Source organism: Rhodnius prolixus, unplaced genomic scaffold, assembly GCF_049639745.1.
Source record: "Rhodnius prolixus isolate KJV_2025 unplaced genomic scaffold, Rpr scaffold_13, whole genome shotgun sequence".
NCBI lineage: Eukaryota > Metazoa > Arthropoda > Insecta > Hemiptera > Reduviidae > Rhodnius > Rhodnius prolixus.
In genome coordinates, this window is record NW_027411583.1 from 6883929 (window position 1) to 6905483 (window position 21555).

The 21555-nt window shown below is 29.8% G+C and overlaps 2 protein-coding genes across 3 annotated transcripts; one reads left to right on the top strand and one right to left on the bottom strand.

Moving 5' to 3' along the window:
* Window positions 1-150: 150 nt before the first annotated feature.
* S6k (Ribosomal protein S6 kinase) lies at window positions 151-20881 on the top strand. 2 transcript variants are annotated; one of them, XM_074116081.1, is made up of 15 exons: window positions 151-1037; window positions 2786-2996; window positions 3119-3395; window positions 4793-4901; window positions 5180-5220; window positions 5541-5799; window positions 6028-6161; window positions 6246-6308; window positions 7425-7553; window positions 7629-7719; window positions 7819-7935; window positions 10088-10219; window positions 10288-10395; window positions 11363-11505; window positions 17098-20881. In XM_074116081.1, the coding sequence occupies exons 4-15, from the start codon at window positions 4818-4820 to the stop codon at window positions 17186-17188; spliced, it is 1392 nt and encodes a 463-aa protein (XP_073972182.1). In that variant the 5' UTR covers window positions 151-1037; window positions 2786-2996; window positions 3119-3395; window positions 4793-4817; the 3' UTR covers window positions 17189-20881. The 2 variants fall into 2 exon arrangements, with proteins under 2 accessions (XP_073972182.1, XP_073972183.1); XM_074116082.1 differs by lacking the exons at window positions 151-1037; window positions 2786-2996; window positions 3119-3395 and having other exon boundaries at window positions 4669-4901; window positions 11363-20881.
* On the bottom strand, window positions 1588-4492 carry LOC141448045 (RPA-interacting protein-like). The gene is made up of 4 exons (XM_074116083.1): window positions 4209-4492; window positions 3955-4100; window positions 2502-2560; window positions 1588-2371 (listed from the first exon to the last, which is right to left on the bottom strand). The coding sequence occupies exons 1-4, from the start codon at window positions 4314-4316 to the stop codon at window positions 2043-2045; spliced, it is 642 nt and encodes a 213-aa protein (XP_073972184.1). The 5' UTR covers window positions 4317-4492; the 3' UTR covers window positions 1588-2042.
* Window positions 20882-21555: the final 674 nt, after the last annotated feature.

The following is a 21555-nucleotide window of genomic DNA, read 5'->3' on the forward strand; positions in this document are numbered from 1 at the left end:
TTTTTGAACTTCCCAACTAATTTGTCAAAAAATTGGAATTTATGTGTATCTTCATTCATTTTGTTATATGTTTTCACCATGGCATCATGATCCATTACAGCGTTCAATGACTATTGTGGCTACCTCTCTGTGAAGCCTTACTGCAGCCTCCCAAAGCAAAGATATCCGAGAAATCTCAAGATGTGGGTGGATTCTAAAGGAAGTATGTATGTCTTCCTCCAACATATTGTAATTTCTCAGGCATCTAAATCTTTGTTAATAGGTTGTCTGGCAGTTGGCAGATTCTATAATCTCCTCACAGAATCTGCAGGTACATCACCAGACCTTGCTCCTTCAAGTGTCCTCTGAATTGAAAATGCCCGTGAGGAAACAGTCCATCTGTTTTTGCTTAGTCCGAAGCACCTACAATTTAAGGTTATAATTGTCTAGATCTTTACCTTTCTAAACTGGGAGATTGGTGTCCAGAGCCAGTTAGTTGTAACTATATTATGTGTGTATGTATATAGGTGATGGAGCCTGTCATATACTTCAGGCAGTTATGTAGACTTCTGCCACTATCAACACGGAAATGTGATTAGTATAGAGTTAAATCACAATTTCCAAAAAAAATGTTCAAATAAAAGGGGCTGATTGTAAAGAATACCACTTGAGCTTTTTCGAAAATAGGTATTTTTAGAAAAACTTATCCGTAAGGTAGCCAACGTGGCGAACTAGTAATAGTATCATCTATTGTGTTCTAACTACTAAGATAAATGTTTTTCAAACTTTGCGAAAGCCAATTTAGCAGCTGAGCTGTAAGTGTAGGAAGAGGAGGTGCATCAAAAGCAAGTTCAAGCGCTGAATTGTGAGCATCATTAATTGAAAAATTCAAAAAACAGAGGAAAAAATAATCTATTGATGAATCCAAATTTCTTTTATGCTTTCCATGTAAAAAGCTAACTCACTATGTCATTGTTATTGAATGAAACTGAAGCAGATAACTTTCTTCAGTTCGCATTATTCTTTTAAAGATTGATCACAAACGAGAACTAAAAGCAGTAAGTAAAAATTATTTGCAATTTCTTTTAAAAAGCCTTTTCCGGTAATGCTGAAATATATTTAGCACTCACTTATCTCTTATTAGAGGAAGTGTTAGTTGAACACTGGCTCCGATAGTAAGTTTTTGTGTCAGATGTTTGTTGACCATTTTTAAAAATGTTTGGGATTGGAACATATTTGTTGAAAAACAAGAACCGGATTTCTCTATGAGCATACTCTCAGACCTCACCAGACAGTAGTTCTGCTTAAAAACTCAGAACTTAAAGAAACTCACTTGAACGGATATGAGAATAAATGGTATGATCTTAAAATGCTATTTACTCAAAGATCTATCGTTTTTATTTAAATTCTGATCATTAAAATTTATTTTAAAAAGTGGTTTTGGGCAAGTAGGATGTCACGCAGCCCCCAAGTTATATTAGGTTTTTTTTTATTAAAATGATGTGTATGTACTCTTAAAAGACCAAATTGGTAGAACTTAGAAGTTAGTATAATTTGAAATTAGAAAAATGCTTCATAGGAACTTCTAAATTCTTTTCAAAAGAAATATTAAATGACAAAAAACGCGAGATTTTTTATTTTTATTAATAATTAATTTTTAGAACGTTAACAGGCCACAATTTTTTTTTTTTTAAATACAGCTTTATAAATTAAAGAAAAAAAACTGTTTAACATGAAATCATTTTTCTTTAATATGGATACCTGACATACTTAACTCAAAAAATGGGGCTTTACCAGTAACGATTTTTTTTTTTAAATTGTCCAAAAATAACCACTCAGTTTCTGAACTGTTATAGAACTTAATAGATGAATTTTCTTACAGTAAAACAGAATTTTACAAATAAAAAAACCTACGAACTTATATTTCTTTAACGATAATTATTACTACTTACATTTGTACAAATATTTACGAGATCCTCAAAATCAACAATATAATTTTGTCTTAATAATAAATAAATGAAGTTTTGTTAGTTAGAACAAAAAACTAAAGTGATCTAATTTCCTCAAACAGTTTGTAAAAATAATCCACATAAGTGGCAAAACAAGAACAGATTAACGACATTGCCATCAGGTATAAGTGCAAATTGAGCGATGTCATCACAATCTTCTTGATGCGTTGTCAATACTCTAGAGATATTATCTCTTAAATGCATTAGAGAAGGTACTTTTGGAAACTCTACTGAACATTTATAACATTTAATACTGCCATTATCACACAACCTTAATACGGCTTTTTCACAAAGGGGGCATATTACTTCATTATCCCATTCGAAATTGTACATTGCTTCTTCTTCTTGTAGTACTTTTTCATATTCTTCAATTATCCATTTATCTAAATTAAACAAATCCTTAAGTGAAGTTTACATTTTTTTCAAATAAAAATATATCAATATAATAAGTGGAAATATATACTATATATATATATATTTATATTTAGAGTGTTTTCTATCTATATAGGGTACCTTCGTCATTCTGTTGCTCCCTGTTGAAATCTATCATTGGCTGACAATCCTCTATCTCCCTAAAAATTAATTATCTTAAGGTAGAGAAAAATAATTATTTTAATCTCGTTCATACTTTGTCATGCTACAAATTAGAAGAGAATGGATGTTCGGCAATGACCATAGAAAGCTTTTACAAAGCTTTCTTGGCCATTATCAAAATCCTCCTTCTACTAATTTACTTTAAATTTGAATGCGTAACATGTCGCAAGAAAGATGACTAAATTCTTTTGTTAATGTTGCAGCAGATCTGAACGTCAGATGAATAGAGCCTTCGTATCGATTCAGAAAACTACGAAAAAATAAAGACAAAACAAAACAAGGTGGAGGTGGTCCCCGAATATAAAATACAAATCGGTCCGAATATATTTTAAAAGATGAAGGAGTAGGCTTCCAAGCTAAGACAACTCATTCCATACGGATGATCAAAAACTGAATTGTGGCAGCAAAAAATGTGTAAGTACACCTCATTAAGTAAGCTAAGAAAAATGCGACCTTCAGAATTACTTAGCTCAACAGCTTTACAAAGCAGCCTTACAAATATAAACTAAAAAACAAAATGTATGGAAATGTTATAGTCTCCTGAAATTAGTAAAAACCTGGTACTACATAAATTGCTTGGCAAGGAAACTTGTTCCTAACGAAAGATGGACAAAGAAGGTTATTTTCCAGGATGAGAGACTCGTGCTAACGTTTGTAGGCACATCGGATTTTTCAGAAAATAAATCAAGCCAAGGCGGTTGGATCTGTATCTAAAGGCGAGAATATTTTGTTGGGTTTCCGTAATTGAAGAACTGCCACAAATGGCAGGCGCAATGAATCAAGGCCCGGAACCAACTAAGGTTGAACACCAAGGTATTACTAATATAAGTAACATGCTGAATAAAAACTCTTATAGATTACCAAAAACGATTCGAACACAAAGTGTAATATCAGTACTTAAATACCTTTTAAACATGTACCTGACCTACTAGGTTCAGATTACTAAAAAAGGAGTGCAAGATCTATAAAATGCATTGATTGAAAATATACAATGTGGTGAGTAGGGTAATGTGCAGGAGTTAGCTTGTGAGCCCGCTTCAGGTTGTTGCACACATCAACTTTAGGCTCTGTTTTAATTGTACGAATTCTGAATATAAGTTTTTCAGAAACGTTAGGCTAGATAGAGTAGGGATGCCAAGATCTCTAAAGAAACCACTTCCACCTGAGAGGCACGTTTCTACTTCAGGAATAAGTTGAGGTCAGTCACGAAGAAACTATCTTTACCTAGCGATGTATTTATGGGTTCCCTTACCAAAGAACTTTCAAGCCATTAACTGATGACTAAAATCAAGAGGATGGTACTCAAATTCGTGATCCTCTGGTTAAAAAACTAATTAACTTAATTTTGCTAAGATGTAGTAATTTTACTTACATATACTTCACTCTTTCTGATTTAAGATCTTCTACTTCTTCATGAAGCATATTGGAGAGTGTTGTTCGCAGTTCATCATTACTTTTCATACTCCGAAACTGTTCAAGTAGTGAACTTCTCCGAGCTTTAATTCTTAAATGACACCTCTGTAAATGAGGGACTGTTTTATTAATTTAACACGGAAAGTTGAAGATCAATAAACCATTCATGCACTTAGTACTACTGAAGAATACTGAATTAATACTTTTACATACATCTCGCAAAATGTCTTTAAATGTTGGAGATGCACCCCGAGATTTATATAAGGCATTTCTTTTACCAATTTGAGAACATCCGCTTGGGCTGACAATGACTCCAGCCATGACTGTAGTGAAATCTTGTCTAAATTTATTAAACTAATGTATTTCCACAATAAATAAATCACAATATACATTTAACCCGTTTCTTGTCAACATCCCACAATCGTCAAATGAAGATTTCCCGCAATCCAGTGCCACTTAAAGTCAAGAAGTAGATTTTTTAAAAACCAAGAGTCTGTTATGTAACAAGGTTTTAATTTTAAAAATCATTCAAGCCCAGTAATATCGAAACTTATAAAAAATTCTTTTTAATTCAACTAACTCTAAACTTTTTTATAAAATTAATAATTTTCATTAATAGGTTTATGTGGGGCAAATGTTGGATTTTTTACTGACTAGTGTCTGGTGTCTACAACCTGGTGTTGGGTTGTTATATGTAAGGTTATATTGTCTGTTAGTGACTTTTATTATATTTGTGCACACTTAAAAGCAGTTTCATTGCCAAGAAAAAAAAGCTTTAGTTGATGATTTTTTTTAAGTGAAGTTCCTTAATTCAAAGTGATCATGGCTGGTGTTTTTGATATTGAATTACATGATGCTGATGTTAATCAAGAAGATTCAGAAGATGATACAATAGAGGTTGAAGAGGTGATTTATTTATACAATATTTATTTTTCTTTAATATAATAAATACCAAAACATACTGAAAAATCTCAGATTTACAAATTTCAATTTATTAGGATTATTAACATCTTTAAGTTCAATTAATCTTGAGGATTCTGAAAATACCATCATAGAAAAAAAGTTAAACCATTATTTAAATGAAAATAAAATACCATCAAAGGTTCCTTGTCCAAAATGAGAAGAAAATCCTTAACAGTTTGAAAGCAATAAACATTTACATTAATTATTGTTAATGTTCACAGGGTGATTACGATCAAGATCCAAATGTTAACGAAATTTTGGAGTAAGTAAATTGTATACACGTTACTGTCCTTAAAAAATTAATATTATTACTTGTCTACTAACTACTTTGTCATCTTAGAATTTAACATATGTAATAGCAGAGGTAAAAAGGATTTCATCCAGGAAGCTAACTTCCTGTCCGTTTTATTTCATTTGTGAATGTGAAATATTACATTACAACAATAGATAGTAATAGGCCTTTTAAGTTTTAATTCCTTAAAAATAATAAACAATGTTTTTTTCCACATTATCTCTTAATCAACCATCTGTGTTTCATCTTTAAATTTATTAAAGAAATGTTCTCAATTTTTTTCCATTCAGATCGGATGATGTTGAAACTGTTCAGTTATCTGAACAAACTGTAAATCCAGGAAAAGAAAAAACTGGACCTCAAGATTTTGAATTACGTAAAGTGTTGGGAAAAGGTGGATATGGTAAAGTATTTCAAGTACGAAAAATTACTGGCCAAGATACTGGTATGATATTTGCCATGAAAGTTTTAAGAAAAGCTTCAATTGTACGCAATCAAAAAGATACTGCTCACACAAAAGCTGAAAGAAATATATTAGAAGCCGTTAAGGTATTGTTATTGTATATTATTTGTATTTCAGTATTTATGTGGTTAATTACTCGTAAAGATTTTATTTTTTAATGAATTAAGTATTGAAAATAAGAATTTTCTATTTTGCTTCTTTTGAAATTGATTAAATTTTAATCAACTCTTAATCAATTAGATTTTAGAATGATTTGAATTAGATACTTTTAGTAACTGAATGACTAGTTGTAACTTTCATTTCTTCGTTTCTAGCACCCGTTTATTGTAGATTTGATTTATGCTTTCCAAACTGGAGGTAAATTGTATCTTATTCTCGAGTATCTTAGTGGCGGTGAACTCTTTATGCATTTAGAAAGAGAGGGGATATTTTTAGAAGATACCGCATGGTAAGAAGTTTCATATTCTTATTTTTTTACTATTGTAGTAGAGTGGTAGACGAAGAAGTAATTTTTCCATTTTTTTGTTTACAGCTTTTATCTATCAGAAATTATTTTAGCCTTGGAACATCTTCATCGTCAAGGCATTATTTATAGGTACGCATTGCATTATCCTAGTATAACAGTTTAGAGATGTAACATCAATGCTTGCGAAGCTCTGGAGTTCTGAACAAAAATAAGACATCTCCTAGGCTTATAAAATAAATGATGCGTTCTGTTGTTAGATCTTTGCGGACAGTTTTAACTTTTTTGCATTTCTTTCTTATGCTAAAAAAAATCTCTGGACTATAGATGTTCCACTCTGGCTAAATTTTGAACCTCTTTTAGATTCATATCTGCTTCAAGTATAAAGAATACAAAGAAAGAAATTAAAGAAAAAGTAAAGGAAATTTTCTGTTTTTTTGTTTTGGTTATTTATGTCGAAGATTAACGTTCAGCTTAATAAAGAGTCGCGGACGGAAAGTGTCAAGCTCATACTTTGTAGAAACAACTTAATAGTCCGTTCTAGTATTGTATCTAGCTGTGGCGTACTATTTTCATTAATAGTATGCTATGAGCTAAACTAAATCGAAGTTCTAATTCCTGATACAAATGGTCAGAATATATCCTCCATACACATATGATTTATTTACAAGTGAAACAAAGCATGTAAAAATTAAATAAGTTTGATAGCAACCCTGAATAATTGGTCTCTTAGTCTGTGCAAAAGAGAGAAGGAAGAAACAATTTAGCTGAATCTAAAATACGTAAATAAATACTGCATAAATTAATAATTAGTTCCAGAAAAAGCATTCGTATTCATCAGTAAAATATTTATGTACATATTTTGACTGAATAGTGAAAATGGAAAAAATCTGTATTGCTTTTTCTTTTTTTCGGAAAATAAAACTGTGTCCTGTATGGCAATTGTTTAAGGTTTGAAAATAATAGAATTAATAATTTTTATTTTGTATGAAGCTATTGCGCACTCCAAATTGAAATTATTATATTTTACTTATTTCCATTAGATTTCACTTTTAACTTAACGAAATTGCCTCAATATGCTGATCTCTTCTTTGGGAAGAATCTTCTGCGGAATTACAATCTTATCAAGCTTAGCTGAGATTTCACTAAAGCAGAATATAGTTAACTGTTTTGTTCTCTAAAAAGAATTTTAAATTTAAGATAAGTACGTAAAAGTTTGTACTCACTTGAGACGTACTTTTTTTTCAGAGACCTAAAACCGGAAAATATTTTATTAGATGCACATGGTCATGTAAAATTAACAGATTTCGGTCTTTGCAAGGAACATATACAGGAAGGCACAATGACTCATACGTTTTGTGGAACCATTGAATATATGTAAGATTTGTTTTCTATCATTTTACTGAGTTTAAAGGCATGATTAATTACATATGTAAATTTTTAAAATTTCAGGGCGCCAGAAATTCTAACAAGGAGTGGCCACGGAAAAGCGGTAGATTGGTGGTCTCTGGGAGCTTTAATGTACGATATGCTAACGGGAGCTGTAGGTTTCTCTTCTATTTTTATTTTTCATGAAATTGCAATATAATTTCTTGAATGTATTCATACTGCTCCAATTATTAATTTTTAATTCAATTTTCAGCCTCCATTTACAGCCGAAAACCGGAAAAAAACAATAGAAAAAATTCTTCGTGGGAAATTAATACTGCCGCCTTACTTGACTCCAGATGCAAGAGATTTGATTAGGAAATTATTGAAAGTATGTATAAGCTAAAGAAAATAATAATTAAGTGTTGATTAAATTCAAGTTATATTTTATTTAGAAATGTTTTAATTTAGTTAAACATATTTTTATTAAAATGTCTAAAATAGGATTTCAAATTTTTAAAGAGTAAAATAATTTGTAGTATTTCAGAGGGGCCAAATACTACTGGATTAGGGTGTCGTTAGCGGAGATGAATAGCAAACATACTTTACTGTCGATTTCCCGAAATTTATTGATTTAATAAAACAGGTTAGCTAAGGAATAGAACCCAGTAACAATACATCTTAGCTTTGAGTCCTTCACCTTTAAACGTTCGCCTATTGTGGCATCTGATTTCCACAATATTTCTATGATCTCGTTTTTAATGCGATCCGTTTGTAAGTATTCAAACAGGAGAAGTTTAACTGCAACTTCTATTGTATCCCATTACCTTAAGTATAACTTTAATCTTAATATGGAATCTTATGATGCAGTCTTAATATGAAACAGTTCTGAACTCATCAACATTTCTTGAATTTTAAATAACTATCTAAGCCAGGAACCCAGGTAGCTACTAGGTGCATTGCAACCGAATTTAGCGTGCCTACCAAAAGAGACGAAATTTTACCTCTCACAGGAAGTGAAGTTTTACATCGCTACTCTCGGAAGTTAAATATACTCACACCTCTGTTACTCTAAACAGATTTAACAGAAAACAGGGTTTTTATTGTTTTTGATAAGTATTTTTTCACTCGCAAATAATACAATTAGTACATGTTCAGAAATGTTAATCGCAAAAAGATATTGCATACATTCTGTAGGATTAGGATATGTAGGATCTAATTATGAAAATTATTTCTCACATTACAGAAAAATTTGTCGCAAATATGTATTTAATATTTATCCTTCACTTTATATCTATTAGTAAGCCTATTACTTAGGCTGAGGAAAACCTGTCGCACCTCATTTCTCTTCCAAGATTGTGTTAAATAGGATCATGTTGTAAAATGAGGGTTTGTCAACCGCAGCAAAATTAATCTTATATTTTTGCTCTTCACTGGAACTCAACCTATCATCAAATTTTCATCTAAGGTTATTTATGGACATTTTCTGCTTGCAAATACTTTTTAAATTTAATTGTTATTTATAATCTATAAGGTAATGTTTGAATTTTTGTAATCTTTAATGTAACAAGCGAGTATCGCTATGCGAAAACTAGAGGAACGTAACTCCAAATTTTTAATTTTTGACATAACAGTTAATTTTTTAAATAAATCAAAAATCAAAATTTGGAGTTACGTTCTCTGGTTCTGGTACAGCGATTATGTTAATTTTTTTGAATGGGTTAGCTGGAGAAGAAATCCAGTCCACTGGCAATCCTTTGCTTGTACCATGACGAAGATGGTCAGCCTCAACTCATCCGGCTTTTGGATTATCTGGGATTGATGTGAAGGCAAGATTTTGAGCATAAAGGAAAAGAGTGGGGGAAAAAAATCTACTTACAGAGATTTTGCTGCATCAGTTACCCATAAAATTTCAAGATCGTTATAAAGGATAGAATTAGAGGGATAAAATAGAGAGTAACTGTACTTTCACGAAGAATGTTCAAATGAAAAGTCTATATTCCTGTTTATTTGATAGTTTGGTTGAATTTCACTGTTCATTTAGCAGATTTTGTTTCCGCAGCTTTGATCTTATTGTTATATGTAGGTTAACGTGAATCAATGTGCGTCCCGAGTGTGCGAACTTGGAAGGCCAAAGAACCGAAGGATTGAAAGTGATGTTGGTGTTTCTTAATAAGTTCGATTTGATACTTTTTAGCTCTGAGTTTTATTTCAATTCATTTTATGTTTAAGAGAGAGGAAGCTGTTGTAAAGTCAGGTTGTTGGTTTTATTAGTGGTGGTTTTATTATTGATGTGGTTCAAGTCCAGGATAGATTTTTGCTGTCGGTTTTGGTTGATGGTTTCCTTTGGGAAGCTTGAGTAGTACTAAAGATGCTTTGAATAGTGTAGGATTTAGTTCTTTTCTAAAGGTGAAAAATATTATTTGGGATTCCATCCTCGGAACTACACACTATTGCTAACCTATGCGATCTTCCGTAAGTGCTTAAAGCATTTCCGAAAATAATAATCATTCTTAAATTTTCAGTTTTACAATTATTTTCAGAGACAAGTAATGCAAAGGCTTGGTTCAGCTCCAGGTGATGGAGATGCTATTAGAAACCATCTTTTCTTTAAACACATTAATTGGAGGGATGTAGTCAGCAGAAAGTTGGACCCACCCTTTAAACCATCTTTGGTAAATTTTGAATTTATATGAATTTGTTTTTTTAATTAGACCACTAATTTTTATTAATATTATTTTAGACTGGAGAAGATGATGTATCCCAGTTCGACACAAAATTTACCAAACAAACACCTATAGATTCTCCAGAAGATTCTACTTTAAGTGAGAGTGCTAACATGGTTTTTCAGGTAAGTTTTGTTAAGAATTAGCCACTTATTTTTTTTATTTTTAGGAAAGAGCAACATTTTCAATACAACCCAAAATATTCGACTTTATGTATGAAAAATCTGATTACTCGGAAGCGTATTTTTCTTACAATTTTTAAGGATTATAATCAATCTAAATGAAATGGAGTGTTCTACTCTTTGCTAAACAAAACGGTCAGGAAATGGTCTAGGACATTTAATAGATTTTAAGAAAATGCAATGCAATGAAATTCATGAAAGCATCGAATAATAAATGTTTTTTAAAGAACGTTTCTATGTGATTAAAATTACAAGCTGAAAATAAAATAAATGTTAGGTACTTTGCTGAATTGTGAAACTTTTGTCGTTTAGTCAGTCCTTAGACTTAAAAGAAAGTTTTTGTTAGGATAATTTGTACAGGTATTGTGTGATCAATTAGAGCAAAGCCTGCTCGTTATCCTTCGCCCAAAATTGTCCTTATATGCAATTTTAAAGAAAAATGCTTCAAAATAAAATTATAGAGTTCCATTTAAGCAATTATTATAGCTAGTTAAAAAATAATCGTTGAACCATTTTCAGGAAGCCCCCCCACCTTAAAAATGGAAAAATCTATTCAGTAAGTGTCCTTTATGGTTAGCTGATTTTACCCAAAAACTTGAATGTATCTGATAATGGTACATAATTAAAATGTCAAATTTTAACTTCCTGCGATTTTTCATATCCGAACCCCCAAGCTGTCTGTACACACTCCACGGACTGTCACAAACATACACAGACACTAAAATGGAAGACCTATGATATTTAGATACCTTATCCCAACTTTTTTTTCCAATATTACACAGGTGTTTTAAAACTTAAGAGTAATTTATGTGCGCATGATGTTAAATGTTTACGATTCGGATTTTTTTTGTTTCTTATTATTTAATTTACATTTATATAAAGTTATTTGCACTAAAAAGTTTTTGCTTAGGGTTTCACATATGTTGCACCGTCTGTATTAGAAGAAATGAACAGGCCGCCAAGAATAGTGAAAGCAAGATCGCCAAGAAAGGCGTCTCACCATGTGTTACATCAAATACCGACAACACCATTAAGAAATCCATTCAGTCCACGGCAAGTATTACCATTGCACGATGATATGATGGAAGTAGTTACTCATGCGCCAAACCATTTAGAAATTCATTAACCTTAGCCTTAAAAAAACAAAAACAAAATTTTTAAATTAATGGCAGATGCAGATCTGTTTTTAATGAATGGAAATAATTAAATTCAGTGCCTATGGTTGATTTGTTTATTCATTTATTTAATTTTTACTACATCAGTTTTCCTTCCTGTTAAACCTCTTAAATTCTAAAACCGCTTCTATTTATTGTTATCTTCCAGAATAGATTTATTATTATTTTTTATTTTTAAACGCTTCAACCACAGGCTTATAAATATTAATAATTGACCAAAAGTGTTCACAAAAGAGTCTTTGTTAAACGTATCTTAAGAATAAGTCTTTAGTAGTTTTTAAATGTAATTATTCTTAATTAATTAAACTTTTTATATAAATATTAAAGAAAACAGAAAATTATTAAATTCGCAAAACACACCAATATAAGTTTACAAGACACAAAAATAATTTTTTTTAAATAGAAGTGTACAAAAAAGTTATATATAAAAGCACAATTTTCAATGATATTACCTCTTAAAATTAAACAAAGTTTATTAATCCAAATAATAAATGAATAAATACTCTCAAGAAAATTTGTAAATAAATGTCTTCCCTTATAAGATAAATAAAATAATATTAGATAGTCTGATAAGTTAATAATAATAACATTTACTATAAGAAAACAAAAAAGAATATATGTGAAAAAGATAATTACTAAAGTTCTTCATATTTTCTCTTGTGTTTGTTTTTCTTGGAGTGATAGATTGCTTTAGGGAAAGTTTTATGAATAAATGGAATTGAACAGTTGATGTTTCATCAAAGCTAAATATTACGTTCATATCACAAATCGACCTTACATCACTTAATCTATAAAAATAAAACACCTGGGTAAACATCCGAAATTATCCGCGTAAAACGATTCTGCGTCCATTATCTATATGTGATTTTGAAATTTCCAGTAACTTGGCGCTTAAAAAAAATAGAATAAAATAAAAACTGAGGGAGTTTATATTTGTAAAATCTAGTCTGCAAAATTATTCTATTTCTCGCTTTTCATAAATTTTCAGAGAAATTAAAATTATTCTAAACGTTAGCCAGCCATCGATGTTACCGGCAATATTGTTTTGTTTCAACATCACCAATCCTGTCTTGGTGAGACTTTTTGTTGAATGAGTGTGCTCCTAGTAAAGCTGGAGTAAAGGAAACAAAACTTGAAGTGGTTGTTTTTCTTCCCCGAGCGGCCAAACATGAAGTGCTAATGCTTCGTAAAAAAATAATAAAAACATGCATTGGTTCCTCTTGTGTAGCCCGTAAATCTCTTGGGAAATTTAAGCCTATTTGACAACCAGTTGAGCCGTTCTAAAATCATCCTAGCGTGCAGTAAAATTAGAGAATACAATGTTAAATTTTTTCAGGGTTCCACTCCCTTAGTACTTATTTTGTGCCTGTGCTCTTATAAAACCCTGTATTCAAGAATTGCTTACGAAAATCTGTATTTAAGATTGCCAAACCAAAGTAAAAAAATTGGTAAAATAGTTAACATAAAATTGTAGGTAGAAGGTTTCTTTTGACAACGGTCTGAGTGTATTTTGAAAATTTACCATACTGTCGCTCTAATACGAATACCTTCCTGTTCCCTTCACCTGGATCTTCATGATGTCACGCTAGTTTCTTATTACAAATATGTATCTACTCTGTATACAAAGATTTTCAGTATGTACGGTTCTAACGTACACATCTCTCCCCAAAAAAGTTTACTTAAAGAAGCTCCAGATGAAGGGTTCAGTGGTAACTTAAAAGTAGAGAAATAATAAAGATATATGCCTTCAAAAAAGACTTTCTCAGACCCTTGCCGATAAAACCTTCTCATTATATTGAAAAATATTCAAGCTGATTACAGATTTTTTTCTTTCTTTTCTTCATGATACTGTCAAAAGAGGCGGAGAAGAGTATTGAATTATACTCTACTCCGCCTCTTTCAGTCTTAAATATCTTCTTTGTTTAGTATTTACTCAAAGTGATTTTGCACATTGTACCCTGTGTAACTAACTTATTCGGCAATTTTCATTTTACAGTTCACTAAAATTAAGTTGAGTAAGTCAACGGATAGCTAGAAATAAAATAAATGTTTAGTATATTGTTTTAAAAAATTGGTTCTTTTAAGAATAGTAGCTTTTATCGATATATAAATTAGCATCTCTTGGGTACATAGGTTTTTTTCGCGGTACTTCATTGCTAAATGGCTGACAGATATTATTTCATTTGAAAAAATAGCATCTAAAGGCAAATATAAAAATTTCCGCTGGTTTTAGTTTGGTGTTCACACTGTTACCAATGTATCTAAAAATACAACAGTAAATTTGTTTTCCAAGCCTGTTTACAAGGCAGATTGGTAGAGAGTGAATTTAATTTCGTACATGCCCCAAATGGACTCTAGTAGGTGGAAATCTTCAAGAGTATTTTTCTACCTCCTTTATTTGGGAAAAAACATTATCCAACAAGATTATTATGTTGTTTACAAAAACTCGGTTAGCCTTATTTCGTTAAGTTCTATATGCCCAGGAATGTGTCTTTTAAACTGACAGAAAACATCATAAACCTAGGCTCTTCAATCAGGTAGCTATCCACCTAGGTTAAAGCTGCTGTTTTCATAAATTAAAGATTTACCTCTATATGTTTTTTGTGATTGTCTGGGTTAACTGTCGTATGATGAAAAACGGGCAGTACTAATTAAACTATATAAACAAAACTTATTATTATTTTTCTAAAGTTTTGGAGGCATCTGCATCTGCCTTAGCTTTTCTTTTATGAGTGAAGGCGATTAATATTTTTTCTTCTTTTTAATATTTAAATTATCATAATTTAATATTTGAAACAATAAGATAAACATTGATTTGCTTTTTATAAGAAGAAACATTTAAATTAAAATAAAAAATGGTGGCCTTGAGTAATAAGATAAGTTTTATGGTAAATTTAGTATATAGTTTTTAGATAAAAAGAAAAGAAAATTTATATCTATTATTCTATGAAATTTATATAGTTTGTTTCGATTTCGTTTTTCTTTCTTATATATTATTAATTTTTTTTTTTATTAAGCTTATCGTTTCTACAGTTATGATGACAATATATATAAATATTTTTTTTTTTAATTTAACTTTTCTTTGATTTTTTATATACATATGTTCATAAATAAGAAGGTTGAGGAGCTTAGTAGATATTTCTTATTAATTCTTGCTTGTGTAATCACCGTTACATAAATTTTTAAGTATATAATATATAAATGTCCAAATTTACTAATTTAAAATAATAAATAACAAAAATGCATTGCAATGAATAAAAATAAATTTAAAAAAATTACTCAGTTGTAAATAGTGCTTTGTTGAAACTAAAAAAAAAAATCATTTTCTGTCATTGTTCTCTCTTTTTTTTAAAATACTTAAAAATATTTGGATAAAAGTATACAAAAAATTATGAACTAAACTCTTCGTAACTTAATCTTTCAACTTCCAAATTATTTTGTGTAAATTACTAGATGGTAGATCTAAAACTTCTTTACTAATTTTATATTCATGGAATGTCGTTATTTCATACTTTTTTTATTTCATGGTCTGTGTCTCTAAATACGAATTATTTCTACTTTTTCTTTTCAAAAATCTTTTCTTCTTTATTATTTCTTACATCAAAGATATTTTTTCAAATTATTGTATTCCATGTCCTGAACTTTCTGTTGTCAGTTACATTGTGAACGCCTATATTTTTTTATTTTTTTTTCGTAGGAATAAGATTTCATTCACTGTACCACCCGATAAAAATTTTCCAATTAATATTTATTTTTATGAATAAGGCCTTGCAGAATGCTCTTTCTGACTCGCTCAATCGTAACTTAGCTGAGTTAACAATTAAAATGTACCAGTCTTTTTCATTCGCTAGTAAATTTGTATTCATCATTTTTCTTTTGTGAATTTCTCAGTCTTGGATTAATAATAGGCCTGGTCCAGCAAACTTATGTTCTAAGAGATCATTATTGGGATCTCCTCTATTCTTGCTGAGAATGCTAAAGCGCCTATAACCCTAATAAGATTTATGAAGGTGATCGACAGTGCCTCAAAAGCTATCATTGTTTTTCTTATCCAGGATTCTGACTTTCAGTGCAGATTAAGGGTTGCTGAGTCCTTAATGAAGAATGTTTCCTGCTTTACTTGAACCGGCTTCCTCCTCATTTACCCACGAATTTAATCTATAGGATCTAAGAGATCATTTTCGTTTTTTTTATGAATGACTTAAGTCTTCAAACTAACAAAAGATTCGGAATTAAACAATTCATTCCCAATGCTTCAACGCGTTCGTATCCTTTACTTCATGTCTCCAGAGCACTTAAGTCAGACAGTGTAAAACACTGTTACATCATCGCGGTAATCTATCCGTAATATATTTGATATTATTAAATCGGTAATTTCAAAAGAAAGAAATGATTATAGACTTAGATCCTGATAGCTTTTTACGATTTATTTAGTTTTTTTAAAAATTTCTTCGTTGCCAATATATACTTATTATTTTACTTAATAATAAAACAAATGCCGAAATATTAATTTTTTTTTTTAATCAATTTGTTTAAATTTTCATTCTTTGTGTTATATACATACAGGATGAATATTTTATATTTTTCCTATTCGCATTGTAACGTATCAGGAAGATGGACTAGTCATAAAACACATTTTTTTTACAGAAGCGCTTATAAGTAACATATTTTGTATATATTTTTTTATATTTTAGAATTATACGTACGTGGTATAAAAAAAAGGGGAAATGTACCTTCTTAAGTTACTGTTTTATAGATAAAAGCTTTTTTTGCTATGTAAATAAAGGCTGTATTCCTATATTTTTATTTTGTATTATTTTATTTTGTATTTTTTTTTTTTTTTTTTGTCAGAGGAAAATTACAATGGCAGCAAATGATTTATTGTGAAATAAAATTTGTAACATCTCCAGAATAGTAGTGCAGCAAATCATTTTCATTTGAATAGGCTGCCTTTCTTCTTTGCTTCTAAATGATACCACTGAATAGCGCATGCAACAACGAATCATTTTTATTTTCGTGGCAGAAATACGATGTAAAGTATTTTGGGGAAAGGTGTGTAAATTTCAAAACAAACTTCCTTAAAGAAAGATTATGGTAAATAATTAAATGTTTTATTGTATTTTTTTTTTCCTTCTAGACTGTGAGTGAAAAAATCTTAGGATTCCATTGTGATTTTTTTTTTAATTAAAGCTATAATCTCTAGCACACACGAATAGTGTACACAAACAATAACTAGCACAATTATTTTTTATCTGACTTTCAATCTTGAACATGAACCAAAATTACTCAAAAACATTGCCTCTAATACAACTAGAAAGCAAAGGCACGCATGACTGTAATTGACAAAAAATTTCCAATTAAACAAAAAAAAAACAACTTTCCATTATTTTATCATAATTGAGTTTTTTTTTTGTTTTTTTTCAATTGCCAACGTTCCTTTCCAACTATTCATTCCATCTATCCCCTAAAGAAGCGAGAAAAGAACTGCCATGTGCATGAGGCAGAGTCGGCCCACAGCATTTGAAGCAATCCATGAACATTTAGACTTCTTTTCTTCATAAAACTCGCCTTTTGATGGTAAATAGTTATTAACAAACATAAAAACAATGATTTCTTTTTTCCAAAAATAGTTTAAATAGGATCATCGTAATTGGAAGCTACGCTACTGTTCTAGAAATGTATTATAAACTATAAAATGAAAATATAAATATTTAAAAAAAAGAAGCTTTTTTTTTTAGAAAAATGAATAAAATAATTCAATAAAAACCGCCAATATAAAAAATAAGTCTAATGTAGTTAGGGCAATATAATATAAATAATGTAAAATTAAAGTTTTCATATTTGTACTCGTGAACAAAAAATATATATATCTATAATCATATTTTTTACAATCTGTATGCCTTAAAAAAAAAATGTAAATAATAAATTATTTCATTTAATAAATATTTAATGAAAAAAGTAACATTCACACTTTATATTAAATAAAGACAGAAATACAATGATAGTTTGATGGTTGCCATCGTTCGCATAGAATAAGGAAAATAATATGAACATTACTGATTCGTCTTATCTCTACTGTATAGGTTGTTGATGGAAAAATAAGTATAATTAAAAATTGAAAATACAATTTTAAAATTAAAATTTATCATGAAATAAATTTTTTCAATATTAGAACAAAAAAAAAATACGATAAGATTAGATAAGTTTTTTGGTGAGCTTGAGAGATGGATAAAAGAATAAAAATAACGCTTTTGCAATAATGCAGGCTTTGTATACCAACTTTCGATAAGATTAGTAATTAGGGTTGCCAAATTCTAAATTAAAATTGAAAAAGTAAATAATTACTGGCTAATACGCCTTTATTTTTATTTTTAATTTTTGTCTTGTAGTTACAATTTTATATCCTCTAGGAGATTTTTTTATTGCGCTAATTATCCACTTAAGGTCTCAACTATCCTCTCTTACTTTTGCTTCTCAATCAAGATCTCTCGAGATCGCTCTTGCCATTCTCTATCTTCCATCTTTTTTAAGGACTTCCTCATTTCTCTTCCTTTCTTACTCTTCGAAATGTTAATGTTTGTTCTGCCCCTTTCCAGTTAGACATCTCAGTAAATTGAGTTTTTTTGTTCAAAAAGTCTAATTTAAGGTACATGTCTCAATGACCTTATTTATTTGGCATGATCTTTTTGGGTATTATTTAAAATATTACAAGCTTCAGTAGAGGGATAGCTGTTTTGTTGTTTATTTAGTCATTGTATTAATTTTTGAAAGACATATTTTTTCTTTCGGTATCCCCACTTCCCTTCTATGTTGAAATATTGATAATCCGGGCACATCAAACGAGCTGTCGGACGAAATATTATTGATATTGTACAGCAACGCGATTTGTCAATTTCGCTCTGAACTTATAACTTTTAGTTGAAATATATACATGTATAAAAAAAAAGTTTTTTGCTTTAAGTAATATCTACTATGTACAAAAGACACCGATCTAGGAAGTTTATAAGCGATCATTCGGTTAAATAGTACTTATTTGGCAATCCTTGATTAGTTGACTATGAAGATTAAAAGAGGACATATAAATAACGGCAGCTTAAAAAAACAAAGTAGTAAAAGTATGTATATAAAACTTAAAAAGTGTAATGCCTTCCGAATCAAATGAGAAGAGAATACAAACAACACAAGTTGAAAATAAAAAAAATAACACAAGTAGTAAGACGGTGACAGTTTACGTATTTTAATTTGTTTGCAGTCTTATTCAAATATTCAATTATACTTTATATTGTGTTTATACTAATTTTCACCTTTTTAAAAAGATGTTTAATTTAAGTTACCCCAATACTTTATTTCTTTACTGCTGTTTTGTAATCTTCTCTTTAACTGTAAATTTTTATTTTTATTTTAAGATTTGCTTGCAGAAATCATTAAATTTATTACAATCGTTTAGAATATTTAAATATAAGATGTACAGAAAGTATATTCTGAGTGAATCACCCCGACCCAATTGTTATTAAAAGCCAAATATGTGAATCGATTTGTTTGTTTGCTTTTTTGTCACTGTGAAGAAAAAAAAAAAAGTTCAACATAAAATTTTATAATTGACTGTATGTTTTTTTTTTAAGATGGTGTATTATAAGTAACATAGATTAAATTATTTTTATTTTTATTTGTTTATATTTTTTGAGGTATTTTTTGTTATTATTTCAAACTAAATATGAAGAGTACAGGAGGAAAATTTCGGCAGTTGAAATAAAAAAAAATTTCTAAAGATTTATATTTCATTAAGGCTGAAAAAATCTGTAAAAATTGAGTTTCAAAGATGTTGCTAAATTAAAATATGGTACGAACACTCTCACGGTCATTCGTTCTTATTAGGCAAAGAAATATTCTTGTATGTATTTTGTGCAAGAAAATCGCCCAAAGCTCCCAAAGTTGTTTCAGTAATTTGGCCATTCCTATTGGGAATTTTACTTTGATTTGGGATTCTTCTTTAGTGTAGCACAGGTGAATGACACTAGAGGAAAATTTAACACTTTCTCTTCCCTAAAATGGCCTTAAGAATAATTTTCTTGAAAACGTTAAAAATAAAAGTTATAGAAATAAACGTGTGCAATAAAGTTAGTAGTTTTTAAAAAACATCGGAAGCGTTTTCGATTAAATGCCAAAAAACAAAACAAAAAATAAATTTAGGAAAATAGCCCTCCGATTGTCTGATTTTGTTCAAAAAGTTATTTCCTTTGATGGCGTGTGCCGTAAGCTTGATGATTTATTGCTAGTAGTAAAAGAATGAATATTATGAATTTTGTTCATTCATTCGCATAGACAGAGAGTTGCCCAGTTGCTCCGTAATTGTACTGCATTTTTAGGTGAGCTGAAAGGATTTACATAAAAGATGATACAATATTTGAAGACTAGGCTTCAATAATCACTAGACATCAACAACAGCTCGATTTCGCGAAAAAATGGACGGTATCCTCAGTATTCTTCATATCAAATTTTTTGAAATACTTTTTAATGATTACAAAAATAATTAATATTTTAGTGACATTGCCTTGTAGAAAAATAATTTTTACTTTTTGTTTCTTGGTTTTTTAGAATTGTGTTATGTTTCGTTATAATTTCTTATTCGTTGGTAAAATTATTAGAAACATAAAGGATTTTACTTTTATTTTCTTTTTAAATATGTTTATAAAGTAATGATAAATTGTGTTCTGCTAAGACCACTTCGCATAAGGAGACTGCTAAGGCCTAAATTATAATCGATAATATTATTGAGTTTCCTCTATTTTTATAACTAATTTGTGTCATCTTTTTTTTTGCCCTCTTATTTTTTTTTCAAAACAGTGTACACCAAAATTAAGTAATCATTGAATATTAAAAAAAGACGTCCGTTTGATGTCATAAAATAGCAGTTTTCTGTTTCTTCTCTAGCAGTAACAAAACAGAGAAATCATTCCATTTAAGTTATTTTTATTTTTATTTTTTTTAATATTATATTTAATTTTGATTTAAAAGAATAAAATGTACTTAGGAGTTATCACATATCACATACTGAGAACATTATTTTATTTTATTTTTTTCTTCAGTGATTTAATTGCATTTAAGTTTTAGTTCAGATTTTCTCTTTTTTCATTGGTTTATTTATATTTTTATTCCTACGTAGGTAAATCGAAACTTAGGATATGCATTTATATTTGAATCAAATTTTCGGGTGAGAAAATAAATGAATGAATAAAATATGTTTGTTAAAATAATTTTTGAATTTTTTCTTTCCTGAATTAACCTTTCTTAACGCGTATTTATTATTCATTTTTTCAAAAAACATTAAACTAAGCATACTAAGTTCAGCGTTAAAATTTGTATTTTAAGTACTTAATTTTAAAAAGGGTGACCTTCTTCTGTGAAAATTAATTAAATGTCAAGTAACTGGAGAAATAATGCGCTTATATTGCTCCTTGCCGCAAGGAATGGACGAAAAGTATAGTAATCGCCTAATTTTTCAGGCAGGGCTTGAATGCCGAACTACCGATTAGGCGTCGTGGTCGGAGGCGGAATCACATACTTTAAAGAATGGACAATTTTCTGGTTTTTCCAGTTATTTTACGCTAAAGAGAAGACTATCGAAGGTAACTAGTATACTCGACCTAGTACCCTGTAAGCATAGATTTAAGGAACAGTAGTGTTCGGGACAAAAAAGAATAGCACTCAAAAAGGCGAAAAGTTGTGGGTCAAAGGACCGAATACTCTCTTAAGAGTTTCTCACCTCCATTTTTAGGCTGACAACGTAGCTTGATTTCTTGCAGACCCACCACATCACGAAAGTGCTCATTTGATTCACTTCTAATCTAGCTAGCAGTTTTTTGTCCAGAGGGCTTACCTGTGCGTAAATAAAAACTAACTTTTTATTGTTAGCGTTGCACATAGAAAG

Coding starts and splice junctions, on each gene's coding strand:
- LOC141448045 (XM_074116083.1), bottom strand. CDS start 4,316: ATGGCTGGAGTCATTGTCAGCCCAAGCGGATGTTCTCAAATTGGTAAA. Junction 4,101..4,208: donor TTAAAGACATTTTGCGAGAT/GTATGTAAAAGT, acceptor CCTCATTTACAG/AGGTGTCATTTAAGAATTAA. Junction 2,372..2,501: donor GGAGCAACAGAATGACGAAG/GTACCCTATATA, acceptor TGTTTAATTTAG/ATAAATGGATAATTGAAGAA.
- S6k (XM_074116081.1), top strand. CDS start 4,818: ATGGCTGGTGTTTTTGATATTGAATTACATGATGCTGATGTTAATCAA. Junction 6,162..6,245: donor TTTTTAGAAGATACCGCATG/GTAAGAAGTTTC, acceptor TTTTGTTTACAG/CTTTTATCTATCAGAAATTA. Junction 7,936..10,087: donor TGATTAGGAAATTATTGAAA/GTATGTATAAGC, acceptor AATTATTTTCAG/AGACAAGTAATGCAAAGGCT.